Genomic DNA, 18,025 nt, shown 5'->3' with positions numbered 1-18,025 from the left:
ACTAATGAAAACGCTCTTAGCAATAGTTATACAACAACGTTGCTCAACATTAACAACAACAGCAAAAACAAAAACAACAACATATAAATACAGAATCAAGATTGTAGAATAACAACAACAACGACAACAACAACGTCAATTAAATGCTTGAAATATTAAATATATTTGAATAAGTTGAATAAGAAAAACATTTTTAAATATTCACCATCACCACAAAAATCTTTGGGAAAGGAAAAATAAAACTCTACAAAAATAAAAAAATTATATTTATACAATTAAACGTCATCATTATTTTTTAATATTTATCTATTTTCGAAGACTGCCAAATAAATTGAGAAAAAAATTTAGAACATTGTTCCTATTTACCATAACCACCGTCATCATCATCATCATCATCATCATCATGATAATCTTCTTCTTCTTCATCATCCTCTTCATCATCGTTGCTTTTATCATCATAATCAATGTTCAACTTTTACAGAAATAATTAATTTAAAATCAATATACAAGTATAAATAGCATATCTATTCATTATATACCTATGTTATACTATAATCGTAGATATTACAGTCAATCACTCAAACACTCACACACACACGCCAATGCCACACATGCTACACACACACACAATTACACGCACACACACACACAATCACACGCTAAACACACAAACCACACACACACACAATCACACGCTAAACACACACACCACACGTCACACACACACGCCACACACTTCAAATTCTACCCAAATGTACAGGTTCATTTTCATTAGCTTCTCTAATGCTTCGAGCCTTCGCACCCTTCTTTTTTCTCGAGTAGTAGAGCAGGGCTAACCCTGGCAGGACAAAGGCCACCAGGGACACCCACACCAGATAGTAGGACCATCCGAACTTTATTTCTGAAAACTCTTTCACGTGTTCCTTCATTGAGCGTTCTTCGTATAGCATTGACTGCCTGAATACCTCTGAAACCACCCAACAACTCGCCCCTGGTAGAATGTTGTGGTGTGTGTTTGTGTGTTTGTATGTGTATGTGCGGATTTGAGTATGTGTGTAATGTGTGTGTTTTGCATAAGATATTTTAACAAACAAATATTTCCAACTATCAAAAAATACAATAAAAAAATAATTTGAAAAAAAAAATAGAATATAAAGACCAAGATAATGATGAACATAAGCTACGAACCGAACAACTGACCAGCTGGACGTAAGTGATTTAACGCCAGGTTAATGACCATATACAGAAAGTTAATGAACTGAGAGAGAGAGAGAGAAAGAGAGAAAAAGAGAGAGAGAGAGAGAGAGTTTGTGTGGATCGGTGTTCCAATGTCTTTCAATAAACTAAATAAAAGCCATTAAGTGTACCCCTTAGAAGAAAGAAAAAGAGAGAGAGAAAGAGAAAGAGAGAGAAAGAGAAAGAGAGAGAAAGAGAGAGAGAGAGAGAGAAAGAAAAAGTAAGAAAGAGAAAAGGAAAGATACGTGCATGAAATTTTTTTTGTCGAAATCGGCAAATGATTTTTTTTAAAATATTCAAAGTTAAATAAATTAACTCTCCAAAGGATTTAAAACAGTGATGTATTGATGTGTAACATAAATCTAAAAGTCCTGCTAGCACACTCCAATCATCTCAACCATCCTACCTGTTATTAGGTGGAGACAGCCAGCCAGCCTTTTGAACATGTATCTTTGTGGGGTGTAATTAAAATAATTGATTGATTGAATATCATTTATATTAAATAATAATTGTTTACGGTAGATAATATATACTATTTAAGAGTATAAATCTTATCACTATGCAAATTTTCATTTTATTTAGCGTGAAAACGTTAATTTTTATCATCATCGTCATCCTCGTTATCATCATTATCATCATCATCACCTTCCTCACATCGTCATCATCATCATCACCTCACATCACCATCATCATCACCTTAAATCTTCATCATCATTATCATCATCACATCATCATCATCATCATCACCTCATCTGGTTGAGTGAGTAGTATGTAAAGCTGTGAGCAACAAAGGATAGGAGCAGGGCAATTATCCCAACCGCTACGGTCGACCTCCTGAAGTCTGAATCATCATTATCAAGATTACCATCATCATCTTCATCACCGTCATCATCTTCATCATCATCATCATCATTGTTAGCATTATCATTATATGTATCATTATCATCGTCGTCATAATCATTATTAGCAAATAATCATCAGGACAAACACTTGTTACCACACATTACTACACATTGGAGGACTATGAAAGGCGCGCATATGACGTCACGAAACGTCGTTATTATGTCACACACAGTATATACTTAACGGAAAGTATAAAGAGGTCTCACTAACAAAGAATGGTATTTTTCACATAAAACCAACGAAGCTAACTTCAGCCATTGATTTATTCTAGAACGATGAACACGTAAGCCTGGCTCAGGGACCAACACACACGCACACGCACACGCACATACACATACGCACACACATACACACACAAGCACACACAAACAAACACGTACCTGCCATTTTAGTTTCAACTTCAATTCTCTCTGTCTTCGTATTAGGCAGAACGTCAAATGTCATCCTTCTGCAGTAAATAGCTGGTTATGGTGATGATGGCGATGATGATAATGATGGCTCTGGTAATGATGATGATGGTGATGATGATGCAGATAATGATGACGATGATGGTAGTGGTGCAAATGAGAATCCGAGTAAATATACATAAAATAAGATGCCGTTAAGCCAGGAAAATTAGCCAAAAAGATAAAACCCAGGAAGTGTATAACGAACCTCGTAAATATTCATGAAAAATTTTAATTATTCATGAGGGTCTGAACTCTAAATAATCATGAATGTCTCACTTTACACACCTAGATGTCACCATTCATCGTTTTTGGCTGGTCTTCTAGAACTAATCGCTCACAATAATGATGGAAGTTAAAAACTGTACAAAAAAATTCACGTCATGCTAATGTATTATGATGGGACGTGTACATTTATGTGTACATTATGCCATATGTACCGTATTGACTGGATGCACAAATAAAGTTATTTCATTGTTGTTGCGTATCGATGAAATGTTTTAGTCAGTTTCATTATCATGTCGAGTCATGCAGGGGTCTGTCAAGTGCTTACAAATTTTGTTTTTGAGAGCTGCGTTATGAAATTGCTTCAGAATGTGGTTCCTCGTGCATTTGTAACAAACTAAGTAGAAAAACAATTACCGTTAAAAACTACCTCAAAAGCATTAGGCGAATTGAATTCATGATTTTATTTTGACAAGAACCAAATAAGAGAAAAAATTATAAAAAGTAAAAAAAAGCGAATTTTAGCATAAACATAAAAAGACGAACACTTAAGCCAAGTGCAGAAACATCAGAAAGCACACAAAACAAACGATAAAGATATGAATAGAAGGCTCTCAGTTGTACAAAACTCTTAATTCTTCCCGCCTCGCACACACACACACACACACACACAAACATTTCTTTACGATAATGAAGACAAACAAACACATTGTAGATGGCAAGATACATTTTTCGGATGAAAAAACAACAAAAAGAAATAAACAGAAACAAAAAAAATTGAAAAAAAACTAAAAAAAGAAAAGAATATTTGTTTTTAATTAAAGCAAATGATGAATTGTTGAAATGTGTTTCGGGAGTCGTCAATTTGTTTGTAGTTTTTTTGTTTTTCTTACATTCAAAAAAAATTTTTTTTAAAACTTTCGTTCGCGCTTTTTAGCTTCTGTTTTTATGCGAATGAGCAGATGAACATGTAACCGGACATGCACGGGATGTTTTCATCATTCATCCAACAGCCTATACTAACTGGGGGTAGATTGGTTGCCCTCTCCAGGCCAGATCTCATTCCTGCAAAACCTCCACAACCCATGGTAGTGACCAGTCTTCAGATACTTCCCGCCTCTCTCTGTATCCTCTTTCTGTTCAGTTTTACCCAAAGTTACAAAAACCCAATACTCGGACGAGTATGAGATGAGGAAAAGTACAGAGCCTACTACGCCGCAGGCGAATGCAGCTTGCAAGATTTGACTCTCTCGTTGAATTTGCTGTTCTATTTTTTCTCGTTTTGAAATTTTTTTGTCGGAAGATTGTTTTTTTAGAGGTTCTTGTTGTTCTGCTTGTTGTTGTTGCTGTTGTTGTTGTTGCAGTTTTTTCGGTTGCTTTTTGTTGTTGCTATCCATTTTTTAAGTTGTTGTTGTTGGTCGCGGTTTTGGTGATGTTAGGAATCAAAGGTCAGAGTTTAAGGTGGTAATACTCTGTTTTAAATAAATATGTTAACTGAAGTAATAACACTTTTTAATAGCCTCTTAATTATTAAACAATAAATATATCAATAAAACTTATAATAATAACAAATAATAACGAATGAATAATAAGTTATCACTGCGACCAAAATCTAGTGGAAGCCATTTTTATACAGCCTTTTAATCATCAGCGAATACACAAAGCAGAGCCTTTTGTGTAGAAAAATAAACAATTTTTGCATTGTTATTATTTGTATTATTATTGTAATAATAATAATAATTAATATTATTGTTATTATTATTGTTGTTGTCATTGTTGTTATTGTTGTAACCCTTTTTACTGTCAGGTCCCAATAGCTGCAGTCATTATAATACTCCACCAGTTTATCGGATCAAGACGGTTTTTGATAGTTTTTTATTATTATTATTGTTATTAGAGTCATAATAATAATAATTATTATTATTATTAATATTGTTGTTGTTGCTGTAAATTTTGTTATCCCGCTCATAGTAATTTATATAATTTATTGGTTGGCTCGGTGTATTAATATGGGCAGATGCTAGGCTATTGTAGTTGGAGTTTTTAACGGTAATGTTATTTGAGATTTTTGTTGATGTCTTTGTTGATGTCGTTTTTGTTGTTGTTGTTGGTGGTGATGGTAATAGTGGTGTTATGTTATTACTGCTATTGTTGTTTGTGCTGTTGGTAGTGTTGTTTTTGTTTGAAAGTTAGTGATGAAAATTTTTCGAAGTTGTTGTGCAATGTTCTTCATTTTTATTTTCATTCTACATTATTGATTTTTTGTTATTGTGATTTGTGAACTTGTGCTGGCAGCAAATTGTTGTTCTCATGTTAAACGTCTGCGTGCAAACATGTGCGTGCGTGTGTTGACACGTGCGTGCCTCTACACACTAACACGTACATTTAATGTGGAAGTTTCACTTAACAATGTTTACGTACAATCTTGTGCATGCACTAAACCTAGGCAAACAAATAAGCGTTGTCCGTGTTATAAAAAAAAAGGCAAATAAAGTTCTGTACACATAGACACACACAAACACACACACGCATACAAACACAAACACATAAACAGATATACAGACACACACACCCACACGTACATGTAAACAGTATTGTTATGAAGTCATAATTATTTTTGTTTGCAATTCAAAACAAAACTGTGTACGAACATAGTGTACGAACGTGAACAAACCAAAAATAAAATATACATGGAAAAGCATTCAAGCAAACTCGGATGCAGAAACAACAACTGCAAACAGAAAATGTGTGCGTGCGTGTGCGTGCGTGTGCGTGTGTTGTGATAGTGTGCCTACAAGTTGGTGTATGTGAGTGAATGAATGAATGAGTGAGTGAGTGAGTGAGTGAGTGAGTGAGTGAGTGAGTGAGTGAGTGAGTGAGTGAGTGAGTGAGTGAGTGAGTGAGTGAGTGAGTGAGTGCCATTTGTCCTGGAAAAATGTGCCAGATAATTACATTTTCAGTCTTTTATTCATCTGTCAGATTTTCGTTTGTCTGTTCACACGTTCGTTCCGTTCGTTTTATTGTTTGTTCACTCGTTCGTTTATTTGTTCACACGTTCATTCATTTATTCATTGATGGTTTGAAAATTAACAATTGTGAAAAATGAAAGCCCAACAATAGAGGCGGACGAAGCGAACATAACTTATCTCAGATTTGAAAAGAAATTATCGACTGAAAATTTTAATGAACAAAGAGGCAGACGTTAAATCTGAAAAAAACAATTTAACGAATGAAATAATGAAATTCACATTCAATCATTCATTCATTCGTTCGATCGTTCGTTCGTTCATTCATTCATTCATTCACTCACACTTTAAGTCATTCAGTCATTTGATTCGATGTCAACACGAACATTAAAATGGAACAATTAAAAACACACTCAACAACACAAACATGACGCGAAACATTCAAAAACACACGCACACACACACACGCACGCACAAGCATACACGAACACACACACACATACATCTAGTTAGAGAAAAAATACATACAGATACATTCTTGTTTTAGATATTTAGGTGCATATTCAGGCCAAAACAACAAAAACAGCAAACATACTCATTAAATCACTTTCTCTTTTTCGGTTGACTGTAGCATAGGTTTGTACTGGAGTGTTTTTGTTTATAATGGAAAATTTATGCACGCCTTTTGAAGGTGGGTAGTATCCACACAAACACACACACACTCACACACACACTCACACACACAAACACACTCACACACACAAACACATACCCTCACACATCCACAAACATGCAATACGACGAGCAACGCCTTTTTCTTCTTTCATATGATGGAAACGCATTAAAAGAAGCGTACATGCAGCCTTGTACACTTTCTCTGTTGTACGTATGTATGTATGTATGCATGTATGTATATATGTATGTGTGTATGTATGTATGTTTTTTTTATGTATGTATGTGTTTATGTATATATGTATGTATCGTATATTTGTGTGTATCATTCACTGGAGCATTTTATGTATTGAGTCTATCCCATTTAGACAGAATCAAACGTGTCTATCCGAAAACATTATCCCATAAAGTTTCTGGATACACGAACAGATTGTAGCAAATTTCTTTTACACGTGTTTCCACTGAGATATACATACAAACATACATTCACACACGTATAAACGCATACACACACACGCACGCACGCACGTACATACATACATACATACATACATACATACATACATACATACATACATACATACATACATACATACATACATACATACATACATACATACATACATACGAAACGAAACGAAACGAAACGATCTTTTATTTGCTTCCCAAAAATAATAATTAAGAAGGCAGGATGATTGTGATCGAGCTCATGATGAGCTCATCTTGCACAGCCACCTTATCACAAATAAAACAGATGTAAGAAAATTAGAAAAAATGTTTTCAGTTAGCTTAATTAAAGTCCTATTCTGTAAATATATATACACGTACATACATACATACATATATATACATACACATACATATACGCATACACATACTCATATATAAATCATCGAGATCAACAGAACAATGTTACATTAAATAATCATTTAATGTTAGTTTGAATTTATAAGTTTACAATTCAATTTGGTTACAAAATTTAATGTCAATTGAGTTTACAATACATATATATACATACATATACATACCCATACATACATACATAAACAAATATATATAAATCAAATATTAACAAAATAAATTTTATCCATGTACGTACATATACACTCACGCAGACACACATATATGCCTACTTTAGAATAAAAACAACTTTATATAGTATTATTAATAATAAAGCTTTTCAAATTTTTTTTAAATTGATATAGTTGTTGCGATTCATTTGGCAAGCCCTTTTTTAGCATCATATTCCATGTTCTTGGACCTCTGGTTATGATGTGACTGAATAGAATATGCGTCTTTGATTTAGAAGAAAGAAGAAACTTCTGTCTTCTCACGTTGTTGCTAGGTTCAAAGTAGTTTCCGAAAATTGATGGCAGCTGGTTTGAAACTTGCTTGTATACAAATATCATTGTGCAAAATGTGCATGTTTGATCAAAACTTAAATTGTTTGTTAATCTAAATAAGGATTGCGCATGTTCACATTTAGTTGATAAGGTGATGACTCTAATTGCTCTTTTCATGAGTTTTTTGACTGAGCTGGTGACTGAGGGGTATGCACCTGACCACACTACATTACAGTAAGTTACCTGAGGCATACACAAGGCATTGTATAGCATATTCAAGCATCTCCTCGGCAAGAAAAACTTTATTTTGTTTATTATACAAATAGATTTGGCTAGTTTTGAGCAGATGTTGTCTATGTGTGACCGAAAGGATAATTTCTGATCCAGAAAGACTCCCAAAAACTTGACTACTTTACTTTCAATGATGTCACAACCATTTATTACAATTTTGAAAGGTTCTTTATAATTTAAAAAATTTACTGGACCAAACACAATCATCTGAGTTTTTTTCATATTTATTGTTAACTTATTATTTTTAAACCAGTTGCTAATGTGCACAATTTCTACGTTAGTTTTTGCAATCAATTCATTGATGTTTTTGCCTACACTGAAAACATTAGTATCATCTGCAAAGCAGATATAATCAAAATAAGTTGAAGAGTTTGGCAAGTCGATTATGAAGATAACAAAAAGCAGGGGCCCCAAGATCGACCCTTGCGGCACCCCAAATTTATTGAGCACTATCGCTGATACTTCATTTTTCCATTTCACGAACTGATTTCGATTTGAAAGATAACTTTGTATCCATTTTAGTGTTGTGCCTCTTATTCCATATTTTTCAAGTTTTCCCAGAAGTATCCTGTGGTCTATACAGTCAAATGCCTTGGTAAGATCTAAGCAAGTACCAACAACATAATTTTTATTTTCTGTCTCTCTCCCGATTTTACGAAGTAATTCTATAATAGCTAATTCTGTTGAATGGTTTTGTCTAAATCCAAATTGAGAATTCGTTAACAAATGATTTTTTTCTAAAAAAAGGATTAACCTGTTGTACATCAACTTTTCGATTATTTTAGAAAAAGCAGGTAATAGTGCGACGGGTCGATAATTCGTAAAATCTGATTTTCCTCTTTCCTTTGCTATGGGAATGATTTTAGCCGTTTTGAAACAAGAAGGAAATTGACCTGACATAAAAGACAGATTAATAAGATGTTCAAGCACATGTGCTGTTGATCGGATGGTAGCCATAACAATTTTACTAAGTATTTCATCCAGTCCAAAAGACGATTTTGCTTTGATTAGTTTTGCTGTAGTTATTATTTCTTCTGTTGTAGTTTGCAAACAGAAAAACGAGTTTGGCAACTGATGATGAATTGTTTCTTTCCATGATTGTTTATCCGGTAAGGATTTCTGAAGGTTTTGAGAGATGTTAACAAAGTAGTTATTTAGAAAATTTGCAGGCGATGCTATAATTTGTTCATTATCTGTGATCGATGCAGGGTTGATCTATTTTTGCCTGCTTGTTAACCTATTAATTATTGACCAAGTTTTTTTCGAGTCATTTTTATTTTTGTCCAACAAATCACAGAAATATTGCCTTTTCAGAATAGATTTAACCTTGTTGCAAATTTGACTTTGTGATTTAAATTTCAGAAAATTCTCACTACTTAAATTTTTAATGAACTTTTTGTACAAGTATTTTTTTTTATTCAGCATTCTGCGAAAATCAGTTGTTACCCAAGGCTTTTGTTTTAAAATTTTTTTAATCTTTCCTAATGAGCTGATCTGACAACAGTCTTTAAATGCCACACGGAAAATGTTGGTGAAAAGTTCGAAAGCAGCATCCACATCTGAGCACAGTAACACATCTGTCCAGTCGGTTGATAGCAGTCTTTCATTTAGTTTATCAATTCTGTGTCTTGAAAAAGAAAATTGATTTTCTCGGTTTTAAAATTCTATTTTCACTAATTGTTGCTTGAAACATGCAAATATGGGTAAGTGATCCGAAATGTCTGTCAAATGCACTCCACAAACTGTTACGTTCTCCGATGCATTGGTAAAAATATTGTCAAACAGAGAGTTTTTTTGTATGTTTATTCTTGTTGGTTTATTTATTAATGCTTTTAGATTATAAGATGTCAGTAAATTTTGGAGTTGACTACTGTAAGATTCGTAATTTTCCAAAAGATCTATATTCAGGTCTCCGGTTAAATAAACTAGTTTTTTCTCATTATTTATGGCTAGCAAAACTTGTTCAAGTTGCTTCATATAAACTTTTTTGCTGTAATGTGGTGGTCGATACGTAACAATAATTAATGAGTTGTTTTTAGACGAGATTCCCACTTCAATTGCAAATAACTCTAGTTCATTTGAAATCATCAAATCATTTCTTATCTTAAATATAATATCATCTTTTACAAAGAGGCCGACTCCACCCCCGTGTCTACCGGAACGATTTTTGCCAACAAAATTGAACCCATTAATCCCAATCGAATCTTCATTCACTTTGTTTAGCCACGTTTCGGTAATGGCTATGACATCAAATTTGAAATCAAAACTTGTTAAATAATCCTTTAATTCTGTTGATTTATTTACTAAGCTTCTTATATTTATATGCATTAAATTAAATGTTGTATTTGTTGTCGAATGATTATCATTAAATAATTCATAATCATTATTTATTTCAGCAGAGTTGTAAAATGTTTTGCACTTATTAACAAAAAAATCATCATCTACAATTAAATTAGCCATTTTTAAAATCTAACTTTTTTTCATTGAATTTCCATTCTCTCACGATGATATGCTGCAGCATTACTTCCGGGTCTTTCATTTTACCTTCATCTTTCTTTTCAACGCAAACTCTGAACATGGTTGAATGTTCGTCGTTGTTAATTGCTTTGGGGTCGGTTTCGTCAGTTCGCTTTATAACTGGGAAACATGTAATCACGTTTATACCACTTGTCTGCAAGAACTCCACAACATCATCTCTGTGGCATTTCTTTACATTGCTTAGGCAAAAAACTTTTTTTTTCATGATTATTTTATCAGGTTGTAATTTTACATGTTCCATAATTTTGGTGCCGATAATCCTCTTTGCAGGTTTTTTTGATTGTTCCATTTTGTTGATGTTCTCATTTGATGGATTTTTAACTGTGTTTACAACGTTTATATTTTTTTCAACAGAACTTGTACTGAGTTTGGTTCTATTCTTGTTTCTGTTCACGACCATTGCATAGGTTTGTAACATGTCGCTTGGTGTTTGTACAGCGTCTGACCAAGCTATATTGTTATTGTTTACGGAATTGATTTTAGCTATTTCTAATTCAGGTTCATGCAAATTACTAACTGGATATTTATTAATCAAGTTTGTACTATCTAAGCTATATTTATTAATGCGGTCGCGTACAGACACCTGTTCGTTACTTAGACGCACGTTGTGCATTGACAGCAGTAATTTATTCATTTCCGTTAATTCATTCAATTTTTCTACCATTTTGTCATTATTTATTTGAATAATATCTAAAATATCTAACCCTTCTCGAGGAACTCTGCTTGGATTCAAGATAACAAAAGTCGGCAAATTTTGTTGTAAATCATTTGAAATAATATGTTTAAATATTTCAACTAACTCGACTACCTTGTCAACTTTTTTATTTCCACCTTGTTTGAGTGATAATTTTTCTTTTTTATCTTTTTTTATGATATCCAATTCATTAAGTAACAATTTTTTGGCAGTAGATATTTCTTCGGAATTGTAGAATTCTACAACTGCATTTTTAAACTTTTCATTTTCGATGATATTTAAATTTTCGCAAAAAAACCACAAGAGTTCAGAAATCTGCAGTCGCTTGCTGGCCATTTTTCAAACATTATACATACATACATACATACATACACACACACACACACATACATACATACATACATACATACATACATACATACATACATACATACATACATACATACATACATACATACAAACAAACAAACACATACATACAAAAATACATTATTAGATATACGTATATTAATTTCATTAAACTATGTCCTACATACTAAAAGACGTGTATCATAAAAATGCACCAGTCAATAAAAATAATCAATAAACCCGCTACACGTTCATCCGTCTATCTATCCAATCATCCATTTTATATCCATCCATCTATCCATTCGTCATCTCGTTTATTTATCCATCCATTCATCTTTTTCATCCATTCATCTATCAATCCATCAATTATCCATTTATTCATCACATTAATTCACTTGTCCTACTATATAACCTATCCATCTATCCATTTATTCGAACGTGAAATGAAGAAAAGATAGAAGAATGAAAGAATACAAAATGAATGAATGAATGAATGAATGAATGAATGAATGAATGAATAAATGAATGAATGAATGAATGAATGAATGAATGAATGAATGAATGAATGAATGAATGAATGAATGAATGAATGAATGAATGAATGAATGAAGGAACGAACGAACGAACGAACGAATGACAAAAGGTGAATGAATAAATTAGTAAATATAAACAAACGAATTTAACTATCATATAACGTATATCATATCGTGTTAGCTAGATCAGAGGTGAACAAATACAATTGAGGTTTTTCATTTTTATGAAGGATGGAAAATAAATTAATATTTGCCTTTGGAAACTTAAAACGAATCATAAAAAGAAATAATAATACAAACAAAAATTACAATAATAATATAAGTAATAACAATAATAATAATAATAATAATAACTGTAATAATAAATAATATTACGTCGTCATCATCGCAGCAACTATAATTTTTCTAGCCATTATGAATGGCACCGTAATTTTGAAAATAATTTCGCCATTTGATTCATTTATCACTTAATTTATGATTATTTCCTTAATAATTAGCCTTTATTATTATCACTTGTTGTTGTTATTGTTGTTATTATTACCATTATTATTGTTATTGTTGGTATTATTGTTGTTGTTATAAGTTAGAAATGGCGTTGAAAGGCAAGGCTGTGCATAACTTTCCAAGTGCATAGAGGCTTGATGATTAATGCATGCAAATAAACTATCATAAATTATATGCATGTGTATGTTTGTGTGTGTGTTTGTATGTGTGTTTGTGTATGTATGCGTATGCGTTCGTGTTTGTCTTGGCCCAGTTTATTTTTTAACTTATATACATGTATATGTACCTTTAAATCATCAAGTTTTAATTTGCGGTATATTTCTTGTAGCTGATAATGTTAATATTTCTTTTTAAATCAACGGTTTTGCTCTGGCAAAAATGCATGTTGTCAAAGAGTTAGGTGTCTCGTTGGAATGTGATTTGAAATTTCATAAACACTTCAAAATTTTATCTAAAGACTCTCTCGTTACACTTTAAAAATCTTTAGTCAGGTCAAGTATAGAATGTGTGCCGTGTGTATGATCTCCTTGGTCACATTTGGTTATATAAGACATCGAACGTGTTCAGTAGAGGACTGCTAAGGTGGTTAAGAGCTGCTGTGGAATGAAATACGAACAGCGATTGAGATTTCTCTCTCCACCTACACTTAGTTGCAGGTATCTCATGGGTGACCTCATTTTGGTTTACAACTTAAAAAAGATCTGGGTCATTTTGCCTGCATTCCGTTACTGAATAACTAAATTATTGAATTAGACTTACTGAAGAGACCTAACGACGAACGAAAAAGAGGTGTGTACATTTAAAAGTTGTCTACTCATAATTTTAAAACGAATCATAGAAAATCTAAATTTTCTAACCGAGTGGTGGATACATGGAGTAGTTTGAGTGTTGGTGTTGTGATGGCTGGTGGTGTTGATTTGTTTAAGGCTCAAAAAATCCAAAATGAAAATAAACGAATTTATTTTACTAAAAGTTTGTTAAATAGCCATAATAAACTCACAAGAAATTTAGATTATATAATTTCCATGAACCAAAAACATTAATTTTATATTTGACAATGCAAAAATCATCCTTCGAAAATTAAAAAATGTAAGTTATGCTCACTTTCGTACAGATGATGCAAAACAAATCAAAAGTAAAATGACGCCAACAACTGATACTAAATACAATTGTGACAAACATTTATTAAAATAATAAACTAATTATGTAAAAACATCATTTTTGGTGCATTTCGTTAACACTTTTTCCTAGCTCTGGTGAATAAATAAATCAAGAATTGTTTTTAAATGAAGATTAACTACTTCTGGATATCGTATGAAGGATATACAAAGTATAGACAACATAGATATGTATGTATGTTATGTGTATATGTATATGTTGGTGCATGTATAAACGTTCTGTTAACATGCAATCATAGCATCTACAATGAGGTGAAATGAGTTCTTGCAGGCAAATACATGCATGCGTGTGTCTGCTCGTTTGCTGGTAGTTGCTTTATAAAGATGTACGCATCAATGCATGGATGCATGATTGTAAAAAAAAGTCTGAAATTAATTTTTCGTTTTTCATGTCTTCTGAATTTTGTAACATGTATGACTAAATTTTTGTTTATAATTCTTTAACCTCACTTTAAATAATAAAACGCGATTGAAAATTTTATTCTGAATTTAATTTAGGTGAAAATTTAATGTTATATAATTTAGTATAGCTGAATTTCGAATCAAAATTATTCGTAAAACTATTATTTCAGTTTAGCCCAAGCTATAAACTCTCAATTCGTAAAGATCGTGACAGCTGACAACAACCTCCATGGACCCGTCCCCATCGAGGTCTACCACCGCCAGCCCACCTGCTGTCATTCCACGTCCTAAATCGACCAGGACATTTTTGGCGTACCTCCAGTCTTTGGGATCTCTTGAAAGAGGCACGTAGTAGTGCACCATATTATTGTCGGCACCTGCCACGAAAATCCAGGGCTTGCCTATTTTTCTGAAATTCCAAATTTGTTAAAAAACACTCTAAAAATTGTAAATTAACAAAACTAAGAGCCAAAATATCAATAACAGTATCAATTTTTGACTAAGTTTGATCCTTAAATTAAAACATCGGATTATTAGCAACTCTGAAACATTGACAACTTGGACCAGCCAACTTGAACAAAAACAGCAAATCAGTATGAACTTGGATGTTGGATGATGAACGCTGACTGCTCCAGGTGTCAGGCCTTGATAGATACCCCCTCTTAATGAACTGTATGTATCAAGGACATGTTTCGTGTAATTGCTCACCAATCTGTATTGGCCGAAATTATATGAAAAAATATGGTTTAAAGCGTTTAGTAGAATTTTTTCAAATTTCAAATAGTTTAACTTATGGTGAAAAACTGTAGATCGACCTGAAATCTTTACTAGGTAGCTCCCAGATTTCGACGGAACCATTTTTACCTTCAATGGAAGCAATGATATCTAATTTGAGATCACCGTTAATGTCCACTGCTTGAACGTCAGTAACCGCCCTTCCTTGGTCCAATTTTAGCATCTTAATCTAAAATTAAATTAACATCCTTTTGAATTATTTTGAAAAAGATAAAAAATTTTTTTATAGCTTTTAATTTACTCACGTGAGTTGGGTCGTCCCAGTTCCCTTGAGTTCCATTTTTGGTTTCGGCCCAGATGATGCTCAGCTGTTTAATTTTGGAACCGGCTGCATAAATTACATCCCATTTTTTAAGGACTGTCTCAAAGAATGGTATCTCAACGAGATTTGCATCACACGCCTTCTCCTTTAGGACCGTATCTTTCCATGGTCTCAATAAGTCGTTGCCTATGTCTGGTCTCTTCAGGTGGACAAGTTCAGAGCCATTGTACAGTCCTGGTTCGGTAAATTCAGTAAATTATTTTACCAATCAAAAACAAATATTATCATTCTATCAATAAAGTGGTAGCTTAGTTAATTGTTGAAGAGTGACAAAAAAGTTAGTCTGTCAAAAATAAGCTTTGTAAAAATGTAAAAACTGAAAACTAAACCTGATACGTATACAGCTCTGCAGGTCAAAATATCTTTTCCGCCAATCAAAGACATTCTTTTGAAGATGGCATCCGTGTAATGATGAGTAACTTTTAAGTTTGGAGTGCGTGGGGAGGTGATGTCATACGTGATGACGTTTTTGAAGTCGGTAACGTTCGCGATGTATATGTGACCGTCACTCTTTCCTGAAATGCTCGCGCCATCAGGAATCAAAACTGCATCCATACCAAAGGCGGCACCTAAGCTCAATTATTTTGCAATTTTGTTCGATGAAATCTTGTGAATCAATTAAAGTAAAAATGTAATTACCATCGAGTTGTTGCATTTCTTTAGGCCAGCTGAAAAGATGGTCTAACGGAATCGGCTTTACAGTGATCAGGTTATTGATGAAACGTCCAGGTCTATCAAGGACGTAAGCGTAATCAACGCTGTTGGGTCTTGGGTCGTAAGTTGAAACCAGCAAACTGTACTTTGAGGAGCCATTTGCGACATTTTCGTGTTCATACACGCTCATTAGTCCGGCTCTGTGCAGTACGATGACTCCGCGAAGTTTTTGAGCATTCGAGACTGACAACAGAATGGTTGCACATATAAGAAGACAACTGATTAAGTGAAATTTCTCCATTTTGTATTATGTTGACCAGAAATTGACTGCGTTTAAATAAAGAAATTTTATCCTATATTTTAATCATTAGTGTTATCGAAATGTCGTTTGGTTGTAACTGCTATCTTTCAAGTGTATCAAGAGGGCGTACTTTGTCTTCATGCATTCCTACTGTTTGTGTCTTTATGGCTTATTTTACTAAGAAGCTTAAGGGTTTTACAAGAAAAAGATAAGCTTTGTTTCAATTTTTGCGTTTAATTTTTAAATTTACCCTGGTTCTAGTTTGAAATAGTTTTATCGTAACGAAAGAAACAAATTTCATCATAGTTTTCTGAGAAGTTATGTAGTATCAAATATATATTGGATATACCAATACCTACATAAGATTAACTATTACAGATCGTATTCGTGGTTTGCGTCAAATGAGGTCTTAAGTTATATCTTGAACATTTTTTAAACGAACAATCGAAATCCAATGTAAACGATTTTTTTATATATTTTTAATTTCGTTCAATTTAAGCGAAGTTAGGTTAAATTTCTCCAATTCTTCAAAAGAACTGTTTTTCTTTCAAATGGTTTCCACCGATACATAACACTTACTTGCCCTCGTTTACAATCCTGATTGGTTTACATGCTTGGTTTACCAAAATATAATGTAAGACAAGTAAAAACTTTGTTTTATTCTTTAAATCATACTCTGTTAAAATCAGAAAAAATTATTTGGGAGATTTTCAAAAACTTTGTTAAAATTATCCAAATCAGTCAGTTACTGTTGGTATCGTTTGATTTTGATTTGTACAATAGATTTTAGTTAGTGACTTGGTTAAAGAAGAAGTATTTTTTTCAAAGCAAAATTCAATTGAACAATTTTATTAAAATATGTAATCACAATTTTAAATATACAGTCGTAAATAACAACAAATATAATTTAATTAGTTGTTCAAAAATCTTTAATTTTGCTCGATCTCAAATTCTATCAAAGAAAGCAGCAAATTCATTCGTCGTCAACACTGAAGCTGTAGATCTTTACAGCACCTTGTACATTGAGACTTACGAAGACCTCCACAGCTCCATCTCCGTCGAGGTCTTGCACTTGTAGGCCGCTAACATCTTCTCCTGCTCCGTAGTCGTCCAGAACTTTTTTGGAGTACCTCCAATCCAGTGGATCTTGTGAGAGTGGCACGTAGTAGTAGGCGCGTCCGTCGCCACTCCCTGCTACAAATATCCAAGGTTTGCCGATTTTCCTGATGTGATTTTTTTATTGGAAAGTGAAAAACATCAAAACTCAAAAATTAACATATGTTCATTAGTTATTAATTCATTTTAAGTCTTTTTCTGACACGACACAGTTTGAAAATTTGAAAATATGATAACAGATTTTTGGTCTATTCAAATCAAAACATTGCACACAGTCTAAACTAAATCAAACTAAACGAAATCAATAAACTTTGAAAAATTCTACACGACCAACTGACTTTGAGGTGACATGTTGAACATACATGGCTCCTGGAGCTTGACTACCTGCACGAGACCTTGGAACGAATGTGTCCAGCACATGTTTCTTGTAGCTTTCTATTGATCTGCGCGAGAAAAATGTTCAAAAATTTAATGAAAAAACAAAATAAACGCACGGAAATTTTTACTGTTAAGGTTTAATTATTATTATTATTATTATTATTATTATCAAAAAGGCCT

General features: G+C 32.9%; 4 protein-coding genes across 4 annotated transcripts in view; all 4 read right to left on the bottom strand.

Annotated features, from left to right (window-relative positions):
• Positions 1-737: 737 nt before the first annotated feature.
• Positions 738-4,207, bottom strand: HELRODRAFT_180276 (hypothetical protein; the record flags this gene model as incomplete). The annotated part of the gene is made up of 3 exons (XM_009029591.1): positions 738-991; positions 2,520-2,600; positions 3,835-4,207. 3 exons carry the CDS (start codon positions 4,205-4,207, stop codon positions 738-740), a joined length of 708 nt encoding a protein of 235 aa, XP_009027839.1.
• Positions 4,208-9,563: 5,356 nt separating this feature from the next.
• On the bottom strand, positions 9,564-11,650 carry HELRODRAFT_180275 (hypothetical protein; the record flags this gene model as incomplete). The annotated part of the gene is made up of 3 exons (XM_009029590.1): positions 9,564-9,659; positions 9,826-10,393; positions 10,557-11,650. 3 exons carry the CDS (start codon positions 11,648-11,650, stop codon positions 9,564-9,566), a joined length of 1,758 nt encoding a protein of 585 aa, XP_009027838.1.
• A 2,691-nt stretch (positions 11,651-14,341) lies between these two features.
• HELRODRAFT_193838 (hypothetical protein) lies at positions 14,342-16,354 on the bottom strand (the record flags this gene model as incomplete). Its single annotated transcript, XM_009029589.1, has 6 exons — positions 14,342-14,688; positions 14,881-14,991; positions 15,095-15,243; positions 15,320-15,570; positions 15,726-15,965; positions 16,036-16,354. 6 exons carry the CDS (start codon positions 16,349-16,351, stop codon positions 14,451-14,453), a joined length of 1,305 nt encoding a protein of 434 aa, XP_009027837.1. The 3' UTR covers positions 14,342-14,450.
• Positions 16,355-17,324: 970 nt separating this feature from the next.
• Positions 17,325-18,025, bottom strand: part of HELRODRAFT_180273 (hypothetical protein) — a gene marked incomplete at both ends in the record, with an annotated part of 2,571 nt that continues 1,870 nt past the window's right edge. The window contains 2 exons of the mRNA XM_009029588.1: positions 17,325-17,574; positions 17,806-17,910. Coding sequence (XP_009027836.1) covers positions 17,325-17,574; positions 17,806-17,910 — 355 coding nt within the window. The remainder of the gene's footprint in view (positions 17,575-17,805; positions 17,911-18,025) is intronic.

This window comes from Helobdella robusta (assembly GCF_000326865.2).
Source record: "Helobdella robusta unplaced genomic scaffold HELROscaffold_60, whole genome shotgun sequence".
NCBI classification, from domain to species: Eukaryota; Metazoa; Annelida; class Clitellata; order Rhynchobdellida; family Glossiphoniidae; genus Helobdella; species Helobdella robusta.
This window is presented reverse-complemented; position numbering and strand designations above follow the sequence as displayed.